General features: G+C 34.1%; 1 protein-coding gene across 6 annotated transcripts in view; it reads right to left on the bottom strand.

The window, feature by feature from the left end:
• Diaph2 (diaphanous related formin 2) overlaps window positions 1–23,430 on the bottom strand; it is an 831,244-nt gene that overhangs the window by 406,834 nt on the left and 400,980 nt on the right. For all 6 annotated transcript variants that reach the window (XM_047535653.1, XM_047535655.1, XM_047535654.1 and 3 more), the window contains one exon: window positions 20,103–20,342. In XM_047535653.1, coding sequence (XP_047391609.1) covers window positions 20,103–20,342 — 240 coding nt within the window. The remainder of the gene's footprint in view (window positions 1–20,102; window positions 20,343–23,430) is intronic.

Here is a 23,430-nt window from a genome sequence, read left to right as displayed (position 1 = left end):
CACCAGTTAATAAACAGAGGTTTTAACTGTAATCACTTGACCAATAAATGTTACCCATAAAGATTAATAACTGAATTTAAATTAATTATATCTGATCTTTAATAACTTTCTGCAATGATACATGAATACAAAATACCTTTAATAGAACAATACCTATTTCTCTAGCTAATTCCAATCATTTCTCTTTTTTAAAGGAATGTGAGTGTTGTATGACCAAAAGATAAAATCTATCTTTTCCATATTTAAATACATTACTACAACTTGTGTCTTGCAGATAGCAAAATATCTGAATAACTAATTGACCCTTACAAGATTTCTTTTTTCCAAATGCCTTATTCAAGTTTGAAAATCATCAGTCTTGACAAGATTCTAAAATCTGCTGTTGGAGTACACAGAAACCAGCACGCAGCCAGACAGTCCAAGACAACATTTTAATGATCTACGTCAGTCACACTCAATCTTTCTCTGAAGGACCCCTCCTGTAGGTAATTTTCCCTTCAGCTAAGATTTAAGCCTATTTCTTCTTGCTTTGTCCTCAGTAGGAACTGAAAATAACTGGTCACTATCCTCTGTATAACAACCTCTCACAGAGTGGAAGTACGCTTCTGTCTGGTCCTGATCTCTAAACTGAACCAAGTAAGTGCAGTTAATTCTATCCTCTCCACATAGACACTACTCTTCAACTGTTTAAATTTTTTCACAGTGATTAGGATTTATCCAAAATTTCCATTGCAAAACCTGCTGTCATCTACTGGAAAAGAAGGCAAACTTCTTGGTTTGGCAAATAAAACCCATTATAAGTTGGTCTTTCTGTTTTTCTAACCTGCTTCCTGCTGCTTTCAGTCCGATTTCAACTCCCTAAACATACCAGACAGTTTCATATCGCTGTGGTTTTGCACAGTAGTTTTATCTAAATCTCCTCTCTCCTCTTTTTTTTTTTTTTTTCCTATCAGCCAGGTAAATAACCTACTCATAGGTGAAGACTACTGAACTATCCATCATTTCTGTAGACTTCTCTATCTTACGAGTGACTTAGGACTTTTTAGGTCATGTTCTACACTGTAAACATTTCAACATGGTAGTTTCTTGCACTCAATATGAGCTCTTTCAAGGGTAAAGATCCTGTTTTAGTTATAAATATATATATATATATATATATTTTATCTACAGTAGCTAGGAGAATGCTAGAACCTATCAGGCAGTCAATAAACATGTCTGAAAGAAGACCTCTTGAGTGTGGTATAAAGCAATACTTTTAAATTTAACTCTACTCTTGTTTTTATGTCTACACACATGTTGACTACAGAGGCCAAACTTCTCCAAGACACCATATGTGCTAAGGATTAGGTGGAAGTGAATGCTAGAATAAAGTTTTAATTTTTCCCACTGTGAGCTGGAGACTATGCTGAACACTAGGGATAAGAGATAAATAACAATTCATGGTATACCTTTAAAGCTTCCAGTCCAGAATTTAGTGGAAATTATAAACTTATATAGAAAAGACATGACGTAAGGGTAATTTGGAGACAAATGTCAAGGACTGGTATAATTAAAATGATAACTAGAACAGGTGCACAAAAAGGCAAAGACAAATTTGAGAGACAATGTGGGAAAAAAACCCCAGGATTTTGTCAATAAATAACGGGATGAGAAAAAGGGGAAAAGCAGACTTCAAAAGTTTTAAAGACATGGTGATTAAAAGAATGATATATTATGTCCACAACAAGGAAAATAATAATGATAGAGTAAGCTGGCTTTAGGAAGGAGATGTCAGAAATATTTTAAACAGAGGTCTCAGCTATGTGGAGACACTCTCTTGAGAAGATGGTCATAAACATTCTATTCCTTCTGCTTCATTGTATTCAATATGATTTATCTTTGCTATGGTTCTTAAACATACATACAGCCATCTCACTCCCTTCTTTAAAAAAAAAAAATCCATGGTTCTCCACGACTCATATAATACTAAATTTTCTGTTCACAATAATTATTGAGCACAGATTTTTTATTCAGTCAGAACCAACTTTGAACCTTGACTCACCATTTCCTAGTTGTATGATGCTGGTCTTGTAATAAAATGAATTATAAAACAGGCATTAAATAAGTACCCATGCTTACAGACATGTTAATAGAATTCATTAAGGATTCTACAGGTGGTGGCGTACTACTGTAATCCTAAGAGCTTGGGAGGCTGAGGCAGGAGGATCTCCAGTTCAAAGCCAGCCTCAGCAAATTAGTGAGGCCCTAATTAGTGAGAACCTGGCTCAAAACAAAAAATTAATACAAAGGACTGGGAAAGTGGCTCAGTGGTTAAGCACCTCTGGGTTCAATCTTTGGTATCAAAAAAAATAAATAAGGTAATATATTATCATGGCCATGATCATTATCCATATTGGAAGCTACAAAAGCCTACCTTAGCTTCCCATCTTCACATAGAGTAAGTTACCATCAAGTAAGTCCCTCTATGGTGTGGCCCCCTATTATCAGTATGATTTCATGTCTGGTTATATCACTCTCCCACTCCCTCACCTCTGCTTTGGCTATGCTGGACACAACTAAAGGGTTTTTTTATTGTTGTTGTTGTTGTTTTCATTTGGTTTTATTTTTTATTTTGGTCTGTCCTGTTCACTTTTATCTATTTAGCATCTAGAACAATAGCACTCAATATGTATTTGTAGGTTGCAAAACTGGGTGAAGATTTCTACCAATTCATCAACTCAGAAGTCTCTTCTCTCTTCACCAGGAGGTAGCATCTTTATTCCTCCTTTAAAAGGGAGGGGAACCAGCATTTGTTACCCATCTACCAGGTGCCTATGCGCCAGGCACTTTGATAAAGTAACACTTTTGTTTTACATTCTCAAAGCAATTCATCCTGTTAGTTATTAATATGGTCATTTTACAGGTAAGACAGAGCACATGAAGAGTTTAACCTAACTCACACCACTAATAAGGGTTAGTGTCATAACCTAGTGTGGTTGATTATGCACACTGGGTATTTAATGCATAACTACAGAACTAAATTAAGATTCATGGGTTATGAAGAGGGGAAGGATCATTCAAGAATAACAGGGTTACTAGTAAGGAGCCTTTCCCAACTTCCCTGAATAGAATGAATAAATTGTTTTTGATGTTCCAAAGTGGTTTATATATATTCTAGTTATAGCATTTATCTACGACATATAATTTTGTTTAGACAATCAGTACCATCTACCAGATTGTGATCTCCATAAAAATGAAGACTATTATCATTTTTTCCAGTAATGTTGAATGAATAAATATTATAGACAAGCCAAAGATGATTAGAACTAATTTGATGATTAGAGAAATCTTTGGTGACCTTCAAGCATTGTTTCAGTGCAATGCAAAGGACACAAAATTAAAAGGAATGGGTAGCCAGAGAGAGGAGGTAACATGTAAGGATAATTTATTCAAAATATTGACTGTGGATAATAACTGGATAATAGAGGGGGCAGCAGAGCCAGCAGCTGGAAAATGGTGAGGCTAGTGACAAAAGTTATTATAATTATCATCTTGAATAAGTTCAGCATAATTAGGCCTGAGGGGAATAAGCACTGGAAGAAATAAGAATGAACAATCAAGAATTCATGGGCACTGACTACTTCATTGGTTCTCAAACTGTGATCCCTGAACCAGGAGTTTCAGCCTCACCTGGGAACTTGTTAGAAATACAAATTTGGGGATCTGGGCTCAAATCAAGTGAATCAAAAACTCTGAGGGTGTGGTCTCACAATTTGTATTTTCACATATTGGGGGAAAATCTGAGAGCCACCAAACTTGAAAGAAATTTCCAGGTGATAAAGTGCTTAGGAATTATCTACAGCTTTCCAGGGTACTATCACAATTACTCTTAAAAATAACAAGTTGAATTGTCAACATGCTGTCAAAGCTTGGAGTCAATTTACAACTGGAGAATTGTGCAGCAATTTGTGGTTCCTGAAGGACAGAATTGCTCTGAATGTTCTTGATTCATTCATATATGAAATGAGACTGATTTATATCATAATTTAACATTTACTAATGCAAGAGTAGATGAGCCAAACAGCATGCCCCATGCTGTGAAGATTTCAGATACATTGTTCATAAGTCTTCTAAACTCTCTCTCATCCTTCACCTAAAAGTGTATTAAAATACACTTAAATGACTCTGCAGTGAGTCTTGTCTACTATGTTGCAGCAGAGTGATGGACTAGATAAAATGGCATATCATCCATGCCTTCCAAGCTAATCCAGGCTGCAAATTTGCTTCTTATTGGCAAATCTAAATTATTGTACAGATATTTACCCAGGGATTCTGAATGAGAATACCAAATTTTATGTTGCAGAAACAGGGTTCAGTGCTTACCATCAAAGTTCTTGTACTGCTAATGCATTTCCCATGTCTGAATTTCAGTTCCACTGCACTGACAATCTTAAAAGGCTAGTACCTTGACCCCTACAGTAATCAGTTCACTTACATGAAATTAGACCACAGTGTGTATATGTAGCACCATCCCGGTCCTTAACAGAGGCAATATGCTGGTACTGCATTACCAGTGTCAGCATTCCCATTCAGGGTTGGAGGCCAAGTGTGAGGATGTGGCTCAGTTCATGTGTTATAACAGGAACAAAACAGTGGGTCTTATTCCACTGCCCAAAAGTAATCTTACACCTTAACTGTAAAGTAGTACAGAGAAGGATCAGAATGAGTATGAGCAAATATCCACTCAACTTCACAAAATGACTTCTCTTGTAGAAAGAGGAAGAAATGCATGGGAGGAGCACCAGATCTTGCACAAATTGTTGTAAAATCCATATTGATCTGAAACAAAAATTGATTTGCACAAAAAGAATAGAATAATGAAATGGTATCACTTAAGGAAACATTTCTGGACACATTTAAACAGATCTATTATTAAAGTTTATTAAAATATTAAGGTGAGAAAATATCCCATGTCTACACACTGTATCAGGAGGAAGCCCTTTCAGATCTCCCCCTATCACCCGATATTTACAGAAATGGTCACATGGATCTCAACAAACCTAATAGGCCCCATACTTAGAAAAACCCAGAATTACCTCAACCCTCTGTATCAAGGAAACAGTCCTAACATATAACAACACATCACAATACACTTTAATATTGAACTGTCCTTGAAAAGAAACGAGATACTGAAATGCAGTGAAGGAATTTGGTTGAACCATTGAAATAAAACCATCAATCAATACAAACGGATAACTCAACTTTATTTCTTTTAGTAAAAATCTTCCTAATCATGGCTTCTTTTCCCCCATTATGTTTGTATATTCATGGAACAGTTAATATTTAAGCAATCATGAATGCTCCAGTGCATATATCAAAACAACTAGTACTGCTTGCCAGTCTTGATACAGCACATGAATTCTAATGTTAGTCTCCTTTATTTAAACAAAATGAAGTTCCGTGCTTTCTGCCAAGGGTTGTTTACAAATTATTGCTTTCTTCAACACCACCACACATTGCAATAACATTGAGAAAGATAATGTACTTTTAAGGATTGCAATTACCATAAAGACATTAGCTCTGTAGCTATGACCAGACAGGTTTAATACATAATTTCCTGGCTTTATTTCTAAATCTGTCACCAAAAATGCCTTTTTTGGGATCCTACATGACCAGGACTGACGCTAATTCAACCAAATGTAATTTATGTTGGAAAGATGTCTTAAATTCTTTATGTAGGCCTGACTGTCCCTTTTTTACTCTCTTGATTTTGGTATTATAATGGTATTACCAACACAAAGGGAACAGATGATATCAATTGTATAAAAAGTCAAGCAATTTAAGAGCTTTACACTTGTTAGCTTAATTTATGGTAGCAATCTGTGAAAGGAGAGTTTAAACTTGAAACCATGACAACATTAAATGGAATAAGGATTCATCTCAATTGCCACCTTCAGGCCCAGCAGGGCATTTGCGATGTTAGTTCCTCAGAGAAGACAAATACTGCTTTCCTTCCTTTGCTGCTCCACCTCTCAGAATTTTCCTTTCTAATCCTACTTACTCAAGGAGAACACGCTGCAAGTGCATTAGCCTAAAGTAGCTGTGACCAGTAGCAAATCAACAAGTATTTGTACTCATGTTTGGAGAGGCCAGAATAAATTAATGAAATATGTCTATACTTAACAAAGAAAAGTTGGTCTGCTACTTTCAAATGCTTTCAGTTAATCAACCTGTCTATATTAGGATTACTAAATAGAATCTCTTCTGAGAATAGATTTAATAAAAATCAAATTATTTTAAATTGGTATTGAAATAGTTTATAAGCAAGAATATCTCTTGGGTGTTTAATGGTTTCTTCTCAGATATGGTTTAAACAATTAGCTAAAACATTCAACTTATATTATTATAATGAGCATTTACTTAAAACTGTTCGCTGGGAAGGGTGGTGCATGCCTGTAATCCCAGATACTTGGGAGGCTGAGACAGAAGGATCTTGAGTTCGAGGCCAGTCTGGGCAATATAATATAGGGAGACCCCCTCCAACAATCTCAAAAAATAAAGGAAATAACAAAATTGTTCGTATGAGTTTTCAGAGTGGGTGAAATAAGCTTATTGTTATTGTTTTCTCCATACAAAGTTCCAAAGATAATCACTCCACCAAAAGGGTACATAGGAATGATTTCATTTATATATATAAGTAAATATATATATATACACAAGTGTATATTATATATATATATATACACATACACACAAATATCTATACACACATCTATGTATATGTTATAAATAAATGGCATTTGAAGACTGAACATTAGTGTAAGAGCAACTTGGATGGTCTCAGGCACATATTGATTGGAAAGCATAACTAGAATCCAGCATTAAGAAGTTAGGAGTTTTTTAACTATGTTGATGCTAGTAGTTACATTAACTCATTAATTTCCACTGCTATGTAGTATTTTACCATATAACTAATTTTAGTTATATTCTCCTGTTGAAATTTTTCCTTAAAGGCTTTTCACTTTCTTTTAGCATGGAAATCATTATTTCTGATATTATTACAGATAATCCTAGTGTGAACACCCTTTCACATTGTAGTAAAATACACCAAAAATTTAGCATTTTAACAATTTTAAGTGTACAGCTCAGTGGCATTAAGTACATTCACACTGTTGTACAGTCATCACCACTGCCTACCTCCAGAACTTTTTATCATCCCTAACAGAAACTGTCCCCATTAAACACAAACACTTCATCCGCCTCTCCCCTTAATGCTTGGTAACCACTACTCTACTTTCTGTCTCTATGAATTTGACTATTCTAGGTATCCCTCAGATAAGTAGAATCACACAATATCTGTCCTTCCGTGTCTGGTTTATTTCGTTTAGTAGAAGGTCTTCAAGGTTCACATGTGCATGTACCATACCAGAATTTCATTCTTTGATTTATATTTTGATGGTCCTGGGGATGAAACCCAGGGCCTCTCATATGTTAAGCAGATGCTCTGCCACTGAACAACATCTCTCCAGCCCCTACAATGTCTTTCTTCTTTAAGGTGGAATACTATATTATTATATATATGCACTATTATATATATGCACTATATATGCTTTGTATGTTCATTCATCTATCAATGGACATTTGAGTTGCTTCCAACTTTTCACTATTAAGGACAATGCTGCTCTGAATTCTGGTGTGCAATCATCTGAGTTCCTGCTTTCAATTCTTCTATGTGTATACCCAGAAGTAAAACTGCTGAATCATATAGTAATTCTGTGCTTAATTTTGTGGTAACTGCCATAATGTTTCCCATTTTACATTCTTAACAGTAGCATAGAAGGATCTGTTTCTCCAAATCCTTGCCAACACTTATTCAGTGGTTTTGTTTTGATAGCAGTCATTTTAATACGTACAAAGTAGTAGTTCATTGTGCTTTTGTGTTTTTCTGATGCTTAGTGATGTTGAACCTCTTTTTCATGTGTTTATATCTTCTTGGAGAAACATCTACTCAAACAGTTCTTTGCCTGTTTTTGAAAAGTGTTATTGAGTCATAGGAGTTCTTGATATATTCTGGATATTAACTCCTTATTGGATACTTAATTCACAAATTTGTTCTCCAATTCTGTGTGTTGTCTTTTTACTTTTTTGATGTGACCTTTGATAGTGTGATCATTCTTGTACATGTCTCCAGAGTCCTTATGTAGGATATCTAGTGTATTGTTCCTTCGAAATTTCTAGAAAGTACCAAATTGTCTTCTAAAATACATGCACCAAGTTGCAATCTTACCAGCAGTTCACTTTGTTCCTCATCTTTACCCTGACTTCACTGAATTTAATCATATAAATGAAAATGATTCAAACACTTTGGAAAACAGTATCTTCTAAAATGAAACCTATACTTTCCATATGGCCCAACCTTTTACTCCTAGCTAATTGCTCAAGATAAAAGAATTTATGTGATGGGCATGAATGTTCATAGGATCCTCATGTATTGTAGCTTAAAATTAGAAGCAATTCAAATGTGCATCAACTGATTAACAGAAAAACAAAATGTGATATGCTCAAAAATGGAATACTGCTCAGCAATAAAAGTGAACTACTAGTATGTGCCACAACATTAAACTAAGTGAAATTCCTACATGACTTCATTCATATGATATCCTAGAAGGTAGCAAAATTTCAAAATAGAGTAAGTACATGCCCAGAGCTGGAAGGAGAGATCAACTACACAGAGGTATGAGAAAACTATATTGGTTGACTGCAATGTAGATTCTAAAAGTGTATAAAACTGCCAAACTTTACCAAACCATATACCTAATTGAGCAAATTTTATTGTATGCCAATTATACCTTAAATTATAATGTAAGAAACTTGGTTAGATTCAAGCTCTATTAACCATGAACACATTTGACTTCAGATAAAATAGCAATACAAAAAGCCAACAAAAGTCCTAAGGAGATGCTTTAAGATATCAATGAACAACCTGGTCTTTATCATATACTTCAAAAAAGCTGAAATTTGGAAGCAAAAAGGGATTGGAGAGGGCCAGGCTGTGATTGATGAAAAATCCTTGGAATTTAGCATCTACATGTTTCCCCCAAATCTTGAATGTAGCTTATAATACTTTATTCTCCTCAGCACAAATTTCCAAGTATTCTTTTTTAAATATATGTATCTACCTACATGCTTGAATTTGAAGATTTGAGCTCCTTTCTTAAAACAATATGCCTTCACACATATGTTCTTTTCCTTTCCAAAGAGGTAGAGCAGCTTTACATTGTGGAATATCAAGTCCTTTATTGTCTTGTAGTTATTTAGTCAGTGTTTATGAGTCACATAATTTATTTTTCATGTGTGTTATTAATATAAAATCCATTCCCCTTTCCTCACACACACTACCCTGTGTTCTACCCAGTCTCTTGCTTTAGTATTACAAAGTTCTTTATCAAGCAACTAGCTCATAAGCAAACCAAGGGCTGGAGATATATGTTTTATTTCTCTCTATCTCTGCAAAACATCTAGCACTTTGTTCCACAGAGAGTAAAGTCTCAATAAATATGATCAACTAGCTGCCTAAGTACTAACTAAAAAGCATTTAAATGAACATAAATAATTCTTAGATTACCCAAAATTACCACAGAGTTTTATGTTCCCATTAACTGCCACTTTATGAACCACCTTCCATGGTCATTGGTTCTCCTTGTTAAGACTGCACAATGCCTGCAGTAGGACACTTCATTTGACACGAAAATCAGTTTGCAAAAAGATTGGTCACAGTAGCCATGGATCTGTTGTTGGTGTTGCTTATCTGTATTTGTACTTTTTTTATTTGTGGTGCTGGGGATCGAACCCAGGGCCGTGTATATGCCAAGCAAGTGATCTGTCACTGAGCTACATCCTCAGCCCTGCAGCCATGTGTTTTCAACAACAGTTTCATACAGGGTTGAAATCCCCTTTGAACAGAGCTTTCAGAGAATAAAAAGGCATTTGTTTTCAAACTTACTAATTATATTCACTAAATGCTGTTCATGTTGTCAACTTTCCCCCACTGTGAGAATTACAAAATCAGTCATAAGATTAAACTCAGAAAATGACTACAGCAATTCACAGAATACTAAGCCAGCTGGGTTCATTTAAATCCTCTATGGAAACAGTCTTCGTGGTGAACCAAGTAGACCCACAGTTAGTCCCATCATTTTTTGTCTGCTCCAATACTGACAACATTTATTGCCACTTCTAATATGAGGGGGACTCATCATAAATATCCCCCAAATTTTGTAAACTAGAGAATTATTCATCTCTGCCAGCTTTACTACTCAGAACAGCTTACTACCTCCATCATTGTTTAGTCACAATGAATTCAACAAGTATAATTATGGCACAGTATTAACTTGACTGTTTTCTTTTGTATTATTGTATGAGGATGTAAGTTTTGACAAAAAAAGAATGAAAATATCGATATATTCTTGTTCAGTTTCCTTTAAATACATCTGTATTGAATGAGTCAAAACAGCCATTCCTGAGTCCTCGCCATCCTTCACTCCAGTTCTGCATACAAATATATGTAATTGGCTTTTTAATACTTATTATTGGTAGAATCTAAGGAAAATGATTTGGCAACTCTTATTTTGCATTTTTCAATTCTATCTACAAGTTTGTTCATTTATGTACAAGAACAAACATGACCTTAATCCTGTTTTTCTGCTTACACAATTTTGAAAATCACTCCTGACTGTCTTTACCCTTTCTTTTCTCTATCTCTCAAACCCTTTGTCTCTGTGTATATCTTTCTCTTACTTCCCAACCACATGATCACACACTGTTTTTGACATGGTCTGGCTCTTAATAAATTTTCCTTGGTCTTTCCTGTAAAGTAAAGGTTTCAAAATCTGAATCTCTTTCCTATTGAAAAAGCCATGTGTTTGTATAGGAAAGTAAACTAACTTAGCATAGCCAGTACAAAAGGTAAGTGTGTCATATATATATATATATATGTGCATATATATGTATATATATAAATGTATATCTGTGTGTATATATGTGAAATACATCTGTGTATATATATATATCTCTCTCTCCAAATATATGTTCATTTATTCATATATACCCTACACAGTAGGTGACATATATATGTATGAGGAAGATATAAAAGCATAACTGTAACATATATATTAAAATCCGATAGCAGCATAGATTTCACAATATAAATCATTATACTTAAGTGCCTGTTGTGTGTGTACACGCATATGCATGTGTTTAGGGGCTAAACCATTTTAAAATATGTAATAGAGAAAAATATTTTGAGGAAAAAAAGGAGTCTTTGAAGCAGTCAGTATTGACCAGGAATAGTAATCAAGTCTGCATCAGATAAATTACATTTACAAACTACTGTTCTTTAGATAATTTAAGAAACTGAAATTTTGGGGATATAATGAAGTTTTCCCACAAGCAAAACTACAGTGTTATAAATGTGATAATGTCTAAACAGATGTAATCAAATCCTGATAAAACAAGCAATTGTTACTTTAAAAGTTTTAGCTAATTTGCAGCAGTGAATGTAAATTAACGAATTCAACTTAGAAAAAAAATCTTTAAGCTCATGGGACTTCTATATTTTTAGATGCAAGGAAATGAATAAAGGTGTAAGTTCCTTTGTTTTAGGGCTCAGGTTGTAAAAAAAAGATATTCTGAGAGACATACTCTTTCATAACTATAGCAATTTGAAGAAGTACAACTACAAAGTTGGTTAATTCCTGTGGTTGACATGATCATGTAGCTTTTCCCCTGCTGGGGAAGGCTTATTAAAAAGTTAGTCTATTTTCCCATCTCAATTTCTTAACGTGGGCTACAGAGAGTAAGAACAATAATAACTTAGTCAGGCATGGTGGCAGATGCCTGTAATCACGGCAACTCAGGAGGCTGAGGCAGGAGGATAACAAGTTTGAGGTCATGCTTAGCAACTTAGCAAAATCCTGTCTCAAAATAAAAAGCAATTGGGTTGTAGAGGCAGAGTGGGGAGAAGGGAGGGAGAGAGAGAAGCAAGCTAGAGACACAGAGACAGAAAGACACCTATGAAGACAGAGGTAAGCACTACTTTGACCAATTGTACAAATATATCTGTACATATATATCTGTATATATGTACACTACAGGATAAAGGTAAGGAGACCAAATTGGGTACCCTGCATTTTAGGAGTGGGAAAAAGCTGATTTTCTAATTGAACAACCTTCAAAGCATGCAGTACTATATTCACAGGATTACAAAATCAAGGAGACATGATCAGTGGTCTCCAACTTTTACAGGGTAGCCTTTTAAAATTAGATAAACTCAGAAGAAGTAGCCTGTGTCCATTCAGATTTTCAATGGCATGGAGTATATCAGAGGTGAGGACTTTGGACTGGATGTCTGAACTCAGATTTATTACTGGAGAAATTAGTGAAGCAATCTCCTGCACCCTGGATACTAGGGATTGAACCCAAGGATGCTCTGTCACTGATTTGCATCACTGTCCCTTTACATTTTTCATTTTGAGACGGTGTCTTGCTAAGTACCTGTGGCTGGCCTTGATTATAAGACCCTCCTGCTTCAGGCTCTGAGTAGCTGGGATTACAGGCGTCAGTCACCATGTTTCACATAATGCAATCTTTCACTAACAACATTTGCCTATGAATGTAAACCATTATGCACAGATTAACAATAAATACTTCAGGATCTATAATGAGTAACAACATATGGAAATAAAAGACCTTACAGACAACTATTTTTTTTTCCTTAAAAACCAAAAATTAGTGTTCTATAAACTTGGCACTTCTGGACTTATTGTCTAAAGTAATATTAATGTTTGCTGCCTTAGAATTACAAATTTTGGTGCGTTGATTTACACAAGGAACCATAAGAAACAAAAAGCTATGGCAAAATTATAAAAGTTGACTCTAGAATGTCACTATTTGCATAATACCACAATGCAATATTCATCTTTAAGTTTAAGAAACTATTCAGTGGTTCTCAATGATGAGAGTTCAGTAAGCAAAATACAATAAAATACAATGGACTTAAATAAAGGTCAAACATCATATAAGTCGAACAAAGGAAACTATTTAAAATTAAGAATGATATCCTATCCTTGTGTCATTCTATGGTACTTAGTTATTTCAAAGGTCTAAATTGGTGAATGTTCTTGTCTCAATGCAATATAATGAGGTGCAGACAGATCCTTAAATTGAAATGTTTGTGTCCATTGGCCATGAATTATGAACAAATGCTACAGTGTGCCACTAAATTATATACTGACATTTTAAATGCAAAGTATCATGAATGAACTCCTTTACATTTTGCTGTAGCATAAGATCATATATCACTGATTATGAAACAGTGACTTGGATGGATCACCAAATGAAAACTATTTGCTGCAAACAGCCCCATGGAAAGGAAAGTTTAAAGGATCCAAAGGGAGAAGAAGGAATTTGGAAAGAGGACCTAATATTTCACCTCTCTCCACACTTGGTCATGAGCCTAATCTTCCCTTCCATAGATATTTTTCAAAGCTAAATTTTAAACCTCAAGTTTCTTCTTAACAAACAGTCAGTCACATCTCCCCCATATTCAAATAATGCTAAACACTGACAGGAAAAAAGTGTATTTCAGTGAAGTCAAATAGTCTGTGCAAATGCCAAAAATAATAGGATCCACTGAAGTATTTGTTAAGAGTCCCAGGAGAAGCTGGATCCTAACTCTGCCTTTGTCACTGAGTGATCACTGGTGAGCCATCTCTCTGAAGAGCAGATTCACATTTGTAAATTTTGAGCCTAGCACTCAACATTGCCTATATAAAACTGATATACTCAGAGAACTTATTCAACACCAGGGGATAGCTCTATAATTATTCAGATTATTTGATGTTAAAAAATATATATATAAATACACACACACACACACACACACACACATATATATATATATATACACACACACACACATACACATGTGGGCTTTATTGCTTGGATACATTAAAATCTATTATAGGAAGAGAAACTTTCTACTAATATACCTACAATTACTTCCAGCTGAATTTAAAAAGATAAATTCCAAGTTTCATAAGCTTCCAGAGAGCCATGAAAATCCACATGAGGTTTTTTTTTTTTTCCATTTTCAGAACTCTGTAAGTGGCAGAGTTGGTTCTGTAAAGCTTTGTGAAATGACTCAAGTATGACCAAACATTCAGTTATAATGCAATGCGAGGCAGGGTGCAGCACTGTTTTGGATACAGAAAACCCACATTTAAGTCCTAACTTCGACACTTTCTAGCTTTCCAATATTGGAAATATTATATAACCTCAGTAGGATTTAGTATTCTAATATGCAAAATGGGGTTAATAATACTTAACCTCCTTGTAAACAAGGAAAGCACTTCAAAACTGTAAAACACAAGCAACTAAAAGTGTAGACTCTTGACCAGGATTTACTGATATTTGTAAGATTCTTTTTCAGAAAATCCTAACGTGTTTATTTTCTAAAATATCTTTGTTTTTAAATTAATACTTTCATATTAAAGTAGGTATTAACTTGTGTTTGAAGGTGCAACACTTATGTGGCTTTATAGCAAACAATACATTTTTATGTCTTTATATACGAACCATAACAAAATGTTATAATTACATATTCAAAAGTTTTGCTGGTAAAAATATGCCCTATATAACTGAGAGAAAAAAATTCTTTCACTTTAAAAAAAAGTTAACATTTATGCTGAAAATTAACAACAGACTTTAATTTCATCAATTGCATGGGTTTCACTCAGCTGTCATTTATTGAGGGTTTCATACATATTAGACACTTGGGATATAATGTAGAATAAAGTATTCCCCCAAATTTGATGAGTTCTGAATTTAGAGTAGGGGAACGAAAAATAAAAAGGGTATAAGCCCTATGTGAGGACACAGCAACAAAGTGGTTATCTGCAACCCGAGGAGGGAGGCCTCACCTGAAACCACCTTGATCTTAGACCTCAAGTCTCCTAAACTTTGAAAAAATAAATTTCTACTGTACAAGCCATGTGCTCTATGGTATTCTATTATGGCAGCCTCAGATGACCAAAACACTTATGCTCAATTTTTGAGCATAAGTTTTCTTACTGTAGACTGAAAAGGCTAGATATCTTCTTATGCTAAAATTCTAAGTTTGTATGGACAGAATCTACATCTTTTAAGCTAAAAATGATCATCAGACAATGTGAAATTACTGGAGTATCTGTATATGACATTTTTTCTTAAGTCTTTGCAGATTTTCTCTTGGATTATATATTTCCAAATTTTACTGCTATAGACAGCAGTCATTTTTGTTTTATTCTTCTTTTGGGGGAGACCATGGATTGAACCCACAGGCACTTAACCACTGAGCCACATTCCATCCAGCCTTTTTTGTAGTTTATTTAGAGACAGGGTCTCATTAAATTGCTTAGGGTCTTGACAAATGCTGACGGTTGGTTTTGAACTTAAGAAACACTGGGATTACAGGTGGGCACCATCACACCCAGTCATTTTTCTCTACAAATCATTTTTTTCTGGTAAGTAATCTTCCATTTCACAATGGAGGTAAACATTTTACTTCCCTTCTTACAAGCTGTATGGTGGGGTAATGGATGTACCCTTATATATTTGGGGTGATGCCTATAATACTCTGCTACTAATACCATGAGATGGCCTTTAAGTTATATATCCTATACTTGTTACTGGCACTCTATGTAAATGGTGAATGTTAAAAGTATAGAAAATTACATTATTAGGCTAATCTTGACAACTTAAAAATATCTGAATTTTTTTTTCCATAGTGAACCTACATGTTTTCCTTTGAGTTTTTCCATGATATATTTCACATGTGCATGTAAGCAAGATTGTATAAGATTTTGGTGTGTCATACATGTTTGTGTCTTTGTAAGTAGAATGACTAGAAAGTCAAATTAGTGAAAGAGAGTTTTTGAAGGTTCTGGCCAGAATACTAAACAAAACATTTTAGCTTTTTAAAGTTATTAAGGGGGCTGCAAATGATTTTACAAAAAATAGCCAAGATATTCAAAGTAGTATACAAAAGACTAAAAATTTTACAACTTGCTTACCCATGTGATTACTTGTTTCCAACATGAACTCAATATTCCCGGCAGTGTGGTTTTCTAATTAAGTATCATATACATCATGATCACTCCTAGTTGTGTGTCATCATTAAAAAGAATTAGCATTTGTATAACATTACAGTGTATTCTAACATAACTCATTTTATTTGACCTGAAAACAACTTCATGAAAATAAACAGGGGTCAGCGCATTTCCTCATGTATAGATGAAGAAACAGATTCATAGAGTGCGAGAACCTTAGCCATAAATGTTTGGCTGATAATTGGCAAAGTAGAAACTAAAATGTACTTAGTTTTTAAGTCCATGGCATTTTCCTCTTGGGTACAGCTATGGCTTGTCTTCCTATACCCTAATCATTTCTACTCTTCAAGATCTTTCTATTTCAATTTTACACCACTCAAGTTCCAAAGTTTCTCCCTCCTCTGAACTCCTAATCTGAGCAGACATTAATTTTGGCAGTGATTGACAGTGAAGGTTGTGATGTCACATATTTTCTATATATATTTCTTGGCTACTCAATTGTACTACAGCTTTTTGATGTTTCTATGTGTCTTCTGTACTGTCTGCATGCCACTGACATATAGACCCATCGGTTTTGTTTTGTCTTTGTGTGTTTGTGCCTGCATGATACCCCCTCAACTTTGGCATCCCAATCTTTGGCAAGAGCATTCTGTAGGTCTGCCAAAACAGGTAGTCTTGGTAGTATTGTCACTCAAGGATCTTTGTTTTCCCCTTAGAGAAGCAGCAATTCTGTAATCCATTCTAGGTTAATCAGTTTAATTACAATCTTAATGTACAGGGAAAGGAGGAAAATGGTTGGAGCTGATACATTCCAAAGGCAACATCCTTAAAAGACTTTCCTTCATTCTTGCTACCTGAATTCTCTCAGCTGCCACAACTGCTTTTTTTTTTTTTTTTTTTTTTTTGCAGGGGTGGGGTTTGAACTCAGGGGCACTCAATCACTGGGCCACATCCCCAGTGTTATTTTGTATTTTATTTAGAGACAGGGTCTCACTGATTTGCTTAGTGCCTTGCAGTTCCTGAGGCTGGCTTTGAACTCATGGTCCTCCTGCTTCAGTCTCTATAGCCACTGGGATTATAGGTGTGTACCAGCACGCCTGGCTGGTATTCTTTTTAAAGGTCAATTTCTTTAGCTTTTCCCCAGCTACTGGCTGAACTACCCCACATCCTTACAATAACTTCTATGTTTTGCCTCAATCAAGCAGAGGCACTTTCTGTTGTATGCAAAGATCCTTATCTGAAATACCTACAAAGCTTAGCACTTAGGGAGTGCTCAGTATTTTTAAATGTTTTGTTCTTATGCAGATTATATATGCTATTACATCCTGAAAACAAAAATAACAAATGTCCCTGAAGTACAGCTTTGCTATTGGTTAGAATTTTAATAACCAACACGCAAGTACAGGCCAAGTTAACATTGGGAAATCATCTTCATTGAAATGATTTTTATTACAGTTCAGCACACTGGTTTGGTGACTCACAAAATGATAATTCACTGCTGAAATTAACAAAGCATTTTGTGGTGAGGGTAGTACTTAGAGTAATGATACCCTTTAGTGTTATTTAACATTTTGGTTAACCCATCTGTTTGCCTTTTCTTCCCAAATATCATAGCAGCCAATTGTGACCCTCTGAATTTTTTATATTATGTTACTCTTAAGATATATCTGATAAGTTTAACTGTTTATATCAGGACTCCTTTTAAAAAAGGTAAATATTTTAATGTACTTTTTAGCTTCTTGTAAAAGGCAGTTGATTACACTTTCAAAATTACTGAGAAAGGAAATCAACATTAGAAAAGTTTAGGTGAGTAAATAATACACAGGGAATTCTCCCTGATATTTTGTAAAGAAATAAAAAATCAACCGAGTAATCTTTTATGATATAAGTGAAATTTAACAGCAATTCTAGTTGATCATATATCAGTAGTTAGTTAATTCTATTTTGTACCCATAACAGACCTAAGCTCTTTCTAGGTACTTCAGTAAATTTCTGTCATATTAGATATTTACATCAGCTCAGAATCTGTTGTATTCTAGGAACATCATTTTAATTGTAGAAATTATGGGAATGACATGCTTGTATATGATATTTTGCTTCATTACTGACAACTATTTCTCTTTAAGCACATAACAGTAGGTAAAAATTCTACTGAAAAAAAGTGGGAGGGGAAATATTTTAAAACCTCACTTCTTTCTCTTTTAGAACACCTATTACTACATGATAGTATTCCCCACAAGATTATTTTTTATTTTATTTGAAGTTGGCAAAAATCTTTGTGCTGAATCCTTTGAGCATACCTCTAGTGATAGATGTCAGATCAGCGTTGTGTGGAAGAACTTTTATTTGACATATAGATGACAGGAAGAAGCCTCTCTCCCACATATAAGATGTAACTAAAATCCTTCTGTGAGATTAATGTAATCTTTTGTTCCTATGCATAAAGGACTTATTCATTCTTGCTTGAAAGAAATCAGTTCATATAATTAATTTGAATAGGGTAAAATTAAGACACTTGATAATAAAGAGATGTATTTGTTCATATTAGAATAGTTCAAAATCTTTTTATGAGTTAAATGTGAAATAGATATATAATATAAATTTCTAATATTATTTTTATAATCATTAACCAAGATCATTTTAGATTTACTCACTATGCATTTGAAATACACTCTAACCAAGCTGCACCTTGGTAAGAGATGACTTCACTAGTATCAGGCAATATGGTGCAAGACATAATGAGAAAGCATAAAGAGTTTTATCTCATAAATCCAGCTATCATTTATTCTAATTTATTATGAGCATTACCTAATTCCCCCCTGGTATTATCAAATAATTCTGCACATCCTTAACTATCACAAGAAGAAGAAATAAAAACTTCTTCTTTACAAAAGTTGGCATTTCCAAGTGATCTCTATTTTTTTTTCATACACTACTCATAAATATACCAGGAACAAATGGATAAAAATCCATTACATTTCTAATTATCTATAAATGTTATTCTTTGTGTCTATCTTTGTTAGAATTACCAGGATCAAATCCTTTTTGACAGATATTAAAATATCAATCTGTTGATACTAATGCAAATCTATTTAATGTATGAACACAAAAGAAATTCATATCCATTCCTAGGGATTCTTGATATAATGTACTTCAAGAAGTAACCAAAATTCTGCAATGTTTTCAGGTGTGAGAGAAAAGAAAAAGTGAAAGATGGTGAGATGTCAAAGACAGATTGCTTGTTTTCAGATTTATTTTCATCTCTAGCTTGCTTCCCTCTAGCTTTCATCTCTAGCTAGCTTCACCCCTGAGTCTGTTCAGTTTTCTCTGTGTAAAAGACAGATCTTTTCCTTGACCAAGGTTCTTTGCCCCAGCCTCAAAATGGACACATGCAATCACTTTGGGGCTTCTCTGTTTCTTTGTTTACTTTTCACAAAAATTTGGCCTGAAAAATAATACTATGAAATTGCCCAATCAAAACAGTGAAGATAAATATCACTTGATTTTTTAATCTTTGAAGGTAATGCACACAAAAACCAGTGTAAGCCTAGTGATAACCCTATTCAAATATAGTGTTATTTTCTTAGAGTAGAAAAAGTGAAGTATATTCAAAAAGAAATTTCTGACCATTTTCCTCATTAAATTTAGTTTCTCAAATACTTTTTGGAAAGACAAAATAAGGATAAATAGATTAGAATACAATGATGTATCTGTATTACAACAGTATTTTTTGGTCTATAAACTTCAGTAAATATCAGCAAGAGTTAAGTACTGTACTACCAAAGAATTCACAATCTTTTTTATTTTACTGTAATAATATTTTTTAAAAATTATTTATTTTTATTGAGATAGAATTCATATACCATAAATTTCACTCTTAATGCATGTAACTTTGCAGATATTCAGTATTTATATTTAGATTAACCTTCACATCTATAAGATTATTATCATAAGTTAGCATTGTAAATGCCATCTTACCTTACAAAGGAAGTTGATCTTAAATCCCAAAGACTGGGCATTTCTTGAGCCTGAGTTCATGTAGTTTCCAACCAACAGAACTAACTCTAAAAGTCTATTAAAGCTTTCACTTTTCTTCACTTCTTCACAAGCAAGAGTTACTGCTATGATGCTTGGTTTGATGTTGTTTACGTGTTCTTCAAACGTGAGCTTGAAAAGAATGCTATTGAGACGAGGCCGTAACATTTTCACTGAGCTCATCTGTAAGATAAGGAATACTCTATGAGAACATACATTGAAAGCCTGTTATTTTATCTCTTTAGTGGGGAAAATTTCATAGACAATATTGTAAAAGCTCTACATAAAGCAAATTCTCCCTGGGTTTTTGAAAATATTATTTTTGTTTGCTTTAAACATTCCAAAGGAAAATTGCAGTGAAGTTTCAAAAGCAGTTGGTTATTCACTTTTTAACAAGTAAATCATTCTGATAGCTTTAATAAAATATTATTGAAGTTGAACAGTTGCTATATGTAAACTGCATAATCATTAGCTATCTATAGCATTCAAGCTGCCAAAATCTGTCCCTCAGGTGAACTAGGGAAATTTATAAATAGGAAATTGAGTTGAGTGAATAGTTGGGCCTTAGATAAAAGATGTACATGATGACAGAAAATATAAGGGGAACATTTCCTAAGAAATTACCTATTACTATGCTGTTTGAAATCAGAGAACCAGCTCTGATTGAGCATTTAATAATTTTTAAATGTAAGATTTCTATTCATAAAATACATTAAATATTTATATATGTTCTAAAGAATTTCACCTATTTGACAGATATTGATATTAAATAATTAGATTATGATAAAAATCACATGAACTTACTTTCAAGTACATTATTCAAGAATTCTATGTTGGTTTTCTTCAAAACAGTTCAACTTTAGTTTTAATTACTAGTTTCAGAGTATTGGTGCACATTCTAAATTCCCTCTGGCATAGCTCCTATGTTAATAATTATTTTTAGTTTTTAACTTCCTATAGCTCCAAATTATTTAACTAGTTTCCATTTACAAACAAATTCTGGAAGAGAGGTCGGTGGAGAGTAGACACATATAAACATTTATCTACATACACACAATGAAAAGAAATCATTAATCATCTAATTATATATTTTTTATATTTATAGCTTATTTTCTTAAATACAAATTCTGAGCACAGATTAGGCACAGAAAATACTTGAAAATAATTTGACAACATAAATGAATGTCTTTAAACTGCAAAGTATCTTCAAAAGCAAGTAGAAAAACTACAGTGTTTAATGAAAGCTTCACTGTAGAGGGAAGATAAATGGACATATATATATATGCATGTGTGTGTGTATGCACATGTGTGTGCATGTGTGCATAAACAACCTAGAACTGAAGTCATGAGAAATAGGTAGAGAGAGAATGGTTTAAGAAAAATATTATGGGTTAGGCATATATGATCTTTACAACTAGGGGCAGAAATATGGACCAAAGTATCTGAAGATTTCACATAAAGGCCAAAAAAATTGGAAGTTAATCACATCAAAGGGTATGTATCTGTAAATAATAAAATCTTTTTGTATAAGAATCTAAAATTCTATATATATTTTTCTATCTTCATTTCTGTCTCTACCATTGTCTCCAAATCCCTCTCCATTTATTTTTCATTTCATTTCACTAATAAATGGCCATTACTAGAAAAAACCATGTTTCGTATCATTTTATATGTTTAGGTAATAGTTTGCTAGACTCCTTGATGGCTAAAAAAGTCAAGCATCTACTTGACCAGATGCTAATCACTATGGAAGTGTTCTGACCCATGCTTGTTATGGGTTGTAGTGACTCATTTCACCAAGGTGCATTTGGTCCTAGATCAACAAGGAACATAAGCCTTACTTAGATGTAAAGGAGCTTTTAGTCTTGCTTCTGTTTTAATACCACATGTCTTCATTTATATTATCATCCTTATTGTGCTTTGTGTTTCAGTCCTTGGCCTACAAACTCAGATTATGAATTTGATCTTTATTTTTTAATATTAGCTCCTACTGCAACAACATGACCAAAACTATAATAAGGACAGTAACAGTAATAATGGTAACATTTATTGAGCACTTTATTATAGGCATTCTTCTACATATGTATGATATATGCTCTAATTTGTTATGGTTTGGATATGAGGTGTCCCTGAAAAGCTCATGTGTGAGACAATGCAAGAATATTCAGAGGAGAAATGATCATATTATGAGAGGGAGAATGGAATCAGATATGGATTAATAGGGTGGTAACTGCTGGAAGGTGGAATATGGTTGGAAGTAACTGGGGATGTGCCTTTGGGGTTTATATTTTATCCCTGGTGAGCAAAGCTCTCTCTGTGTTTCCTGGTTGCCATATCCTGAGCTACTTTCCTCTGTTGTGCCTTTCTGCCATGATGATCTACCTTACCTTGGGTCCAGAGCTATGGAGTCTGCCAAACTACTAAAACCATGCTTTCCTCCTCTATGTTGTTCTTTCAGTTCTTTGGGTCACAGTGATGAAAATGGTGACTAAAACTTAATTGATTTGATTCAGAAAATAATGCTAGGACAAAGTTATTATTATTATGATCTTCATTCCAAAGATGAGGAAATGTCAAATTGTATGTTGCAGAACTAGAGGTTTGAACATACACATTTGTGCTATGGAAGCCAAGCTCAACCACTACATCACACTGCCCCTTAAGTCTTATTAGGAACAGTAAATATCATTGGATGAACAAGAGAGCAGCAGGGAGACCATCAATAAGGTATCAAAATGGCTTGAGAAACAGGTATTAAGTTAGGATTATGGCAATAGGAAGAGAAAGGACTGAATTGATACAAGAGACAAAATTAAGGAAAAATCAATGGGACCTAGCAACTGACCATTTATGGAAGAAGAAAGTCAAAGATGGCTCCAAGGTTTTAAGTTTGCTCTGAGGTAGAACAATGTGGGCATTAATGAAGGCAGAAGGTGGGGCTGCTTTGATATGGTTTATTGTTTGGCTTTTGTTTTGTTTCAGAGAATGAGGGCAAATGAATTCCCTTCCCAAGATCTGCTCCATTAAAGAATCAGGGACTAAGTCAACATGGGTAGGAGGGTGCAGCTTAATAGCAATTTCAATCAAACATGATTGAATTCAGACACTCCCATGTTGTCTGACTGCCTAATTTTCAGGCCTTCAGTTTCTTCATCTGTTAAACAGGGGAAATTCACATAAAGCAGCTTTGTTTTGATGAACAGACAGAAGTCAAATAAATGGTCTATACATATTACTTCCTTCCTTTTCACATCTCAGTCTCTAGAGGGAA

Source organism: Sciurus carolinensis, chromosome X (genome assembly GCF_902686445.1).
Source record: "Sciurus carolinensis chromosome X, mSciCar1.2, whole genome shotgun sequence".
In the NCBI taxonomy this organism is placed as follows: domain Eukaryota; kingdom Metazoa; phylum Chordata; class Mammalia; order Rodentia; family Sciuridae; genus Sciurus; species Sciurus carolinensis.
Note: the sequence above shows the minus strand (reverse complement) of the source record. Positions and strands in the feature narration are given on the sequence as shown.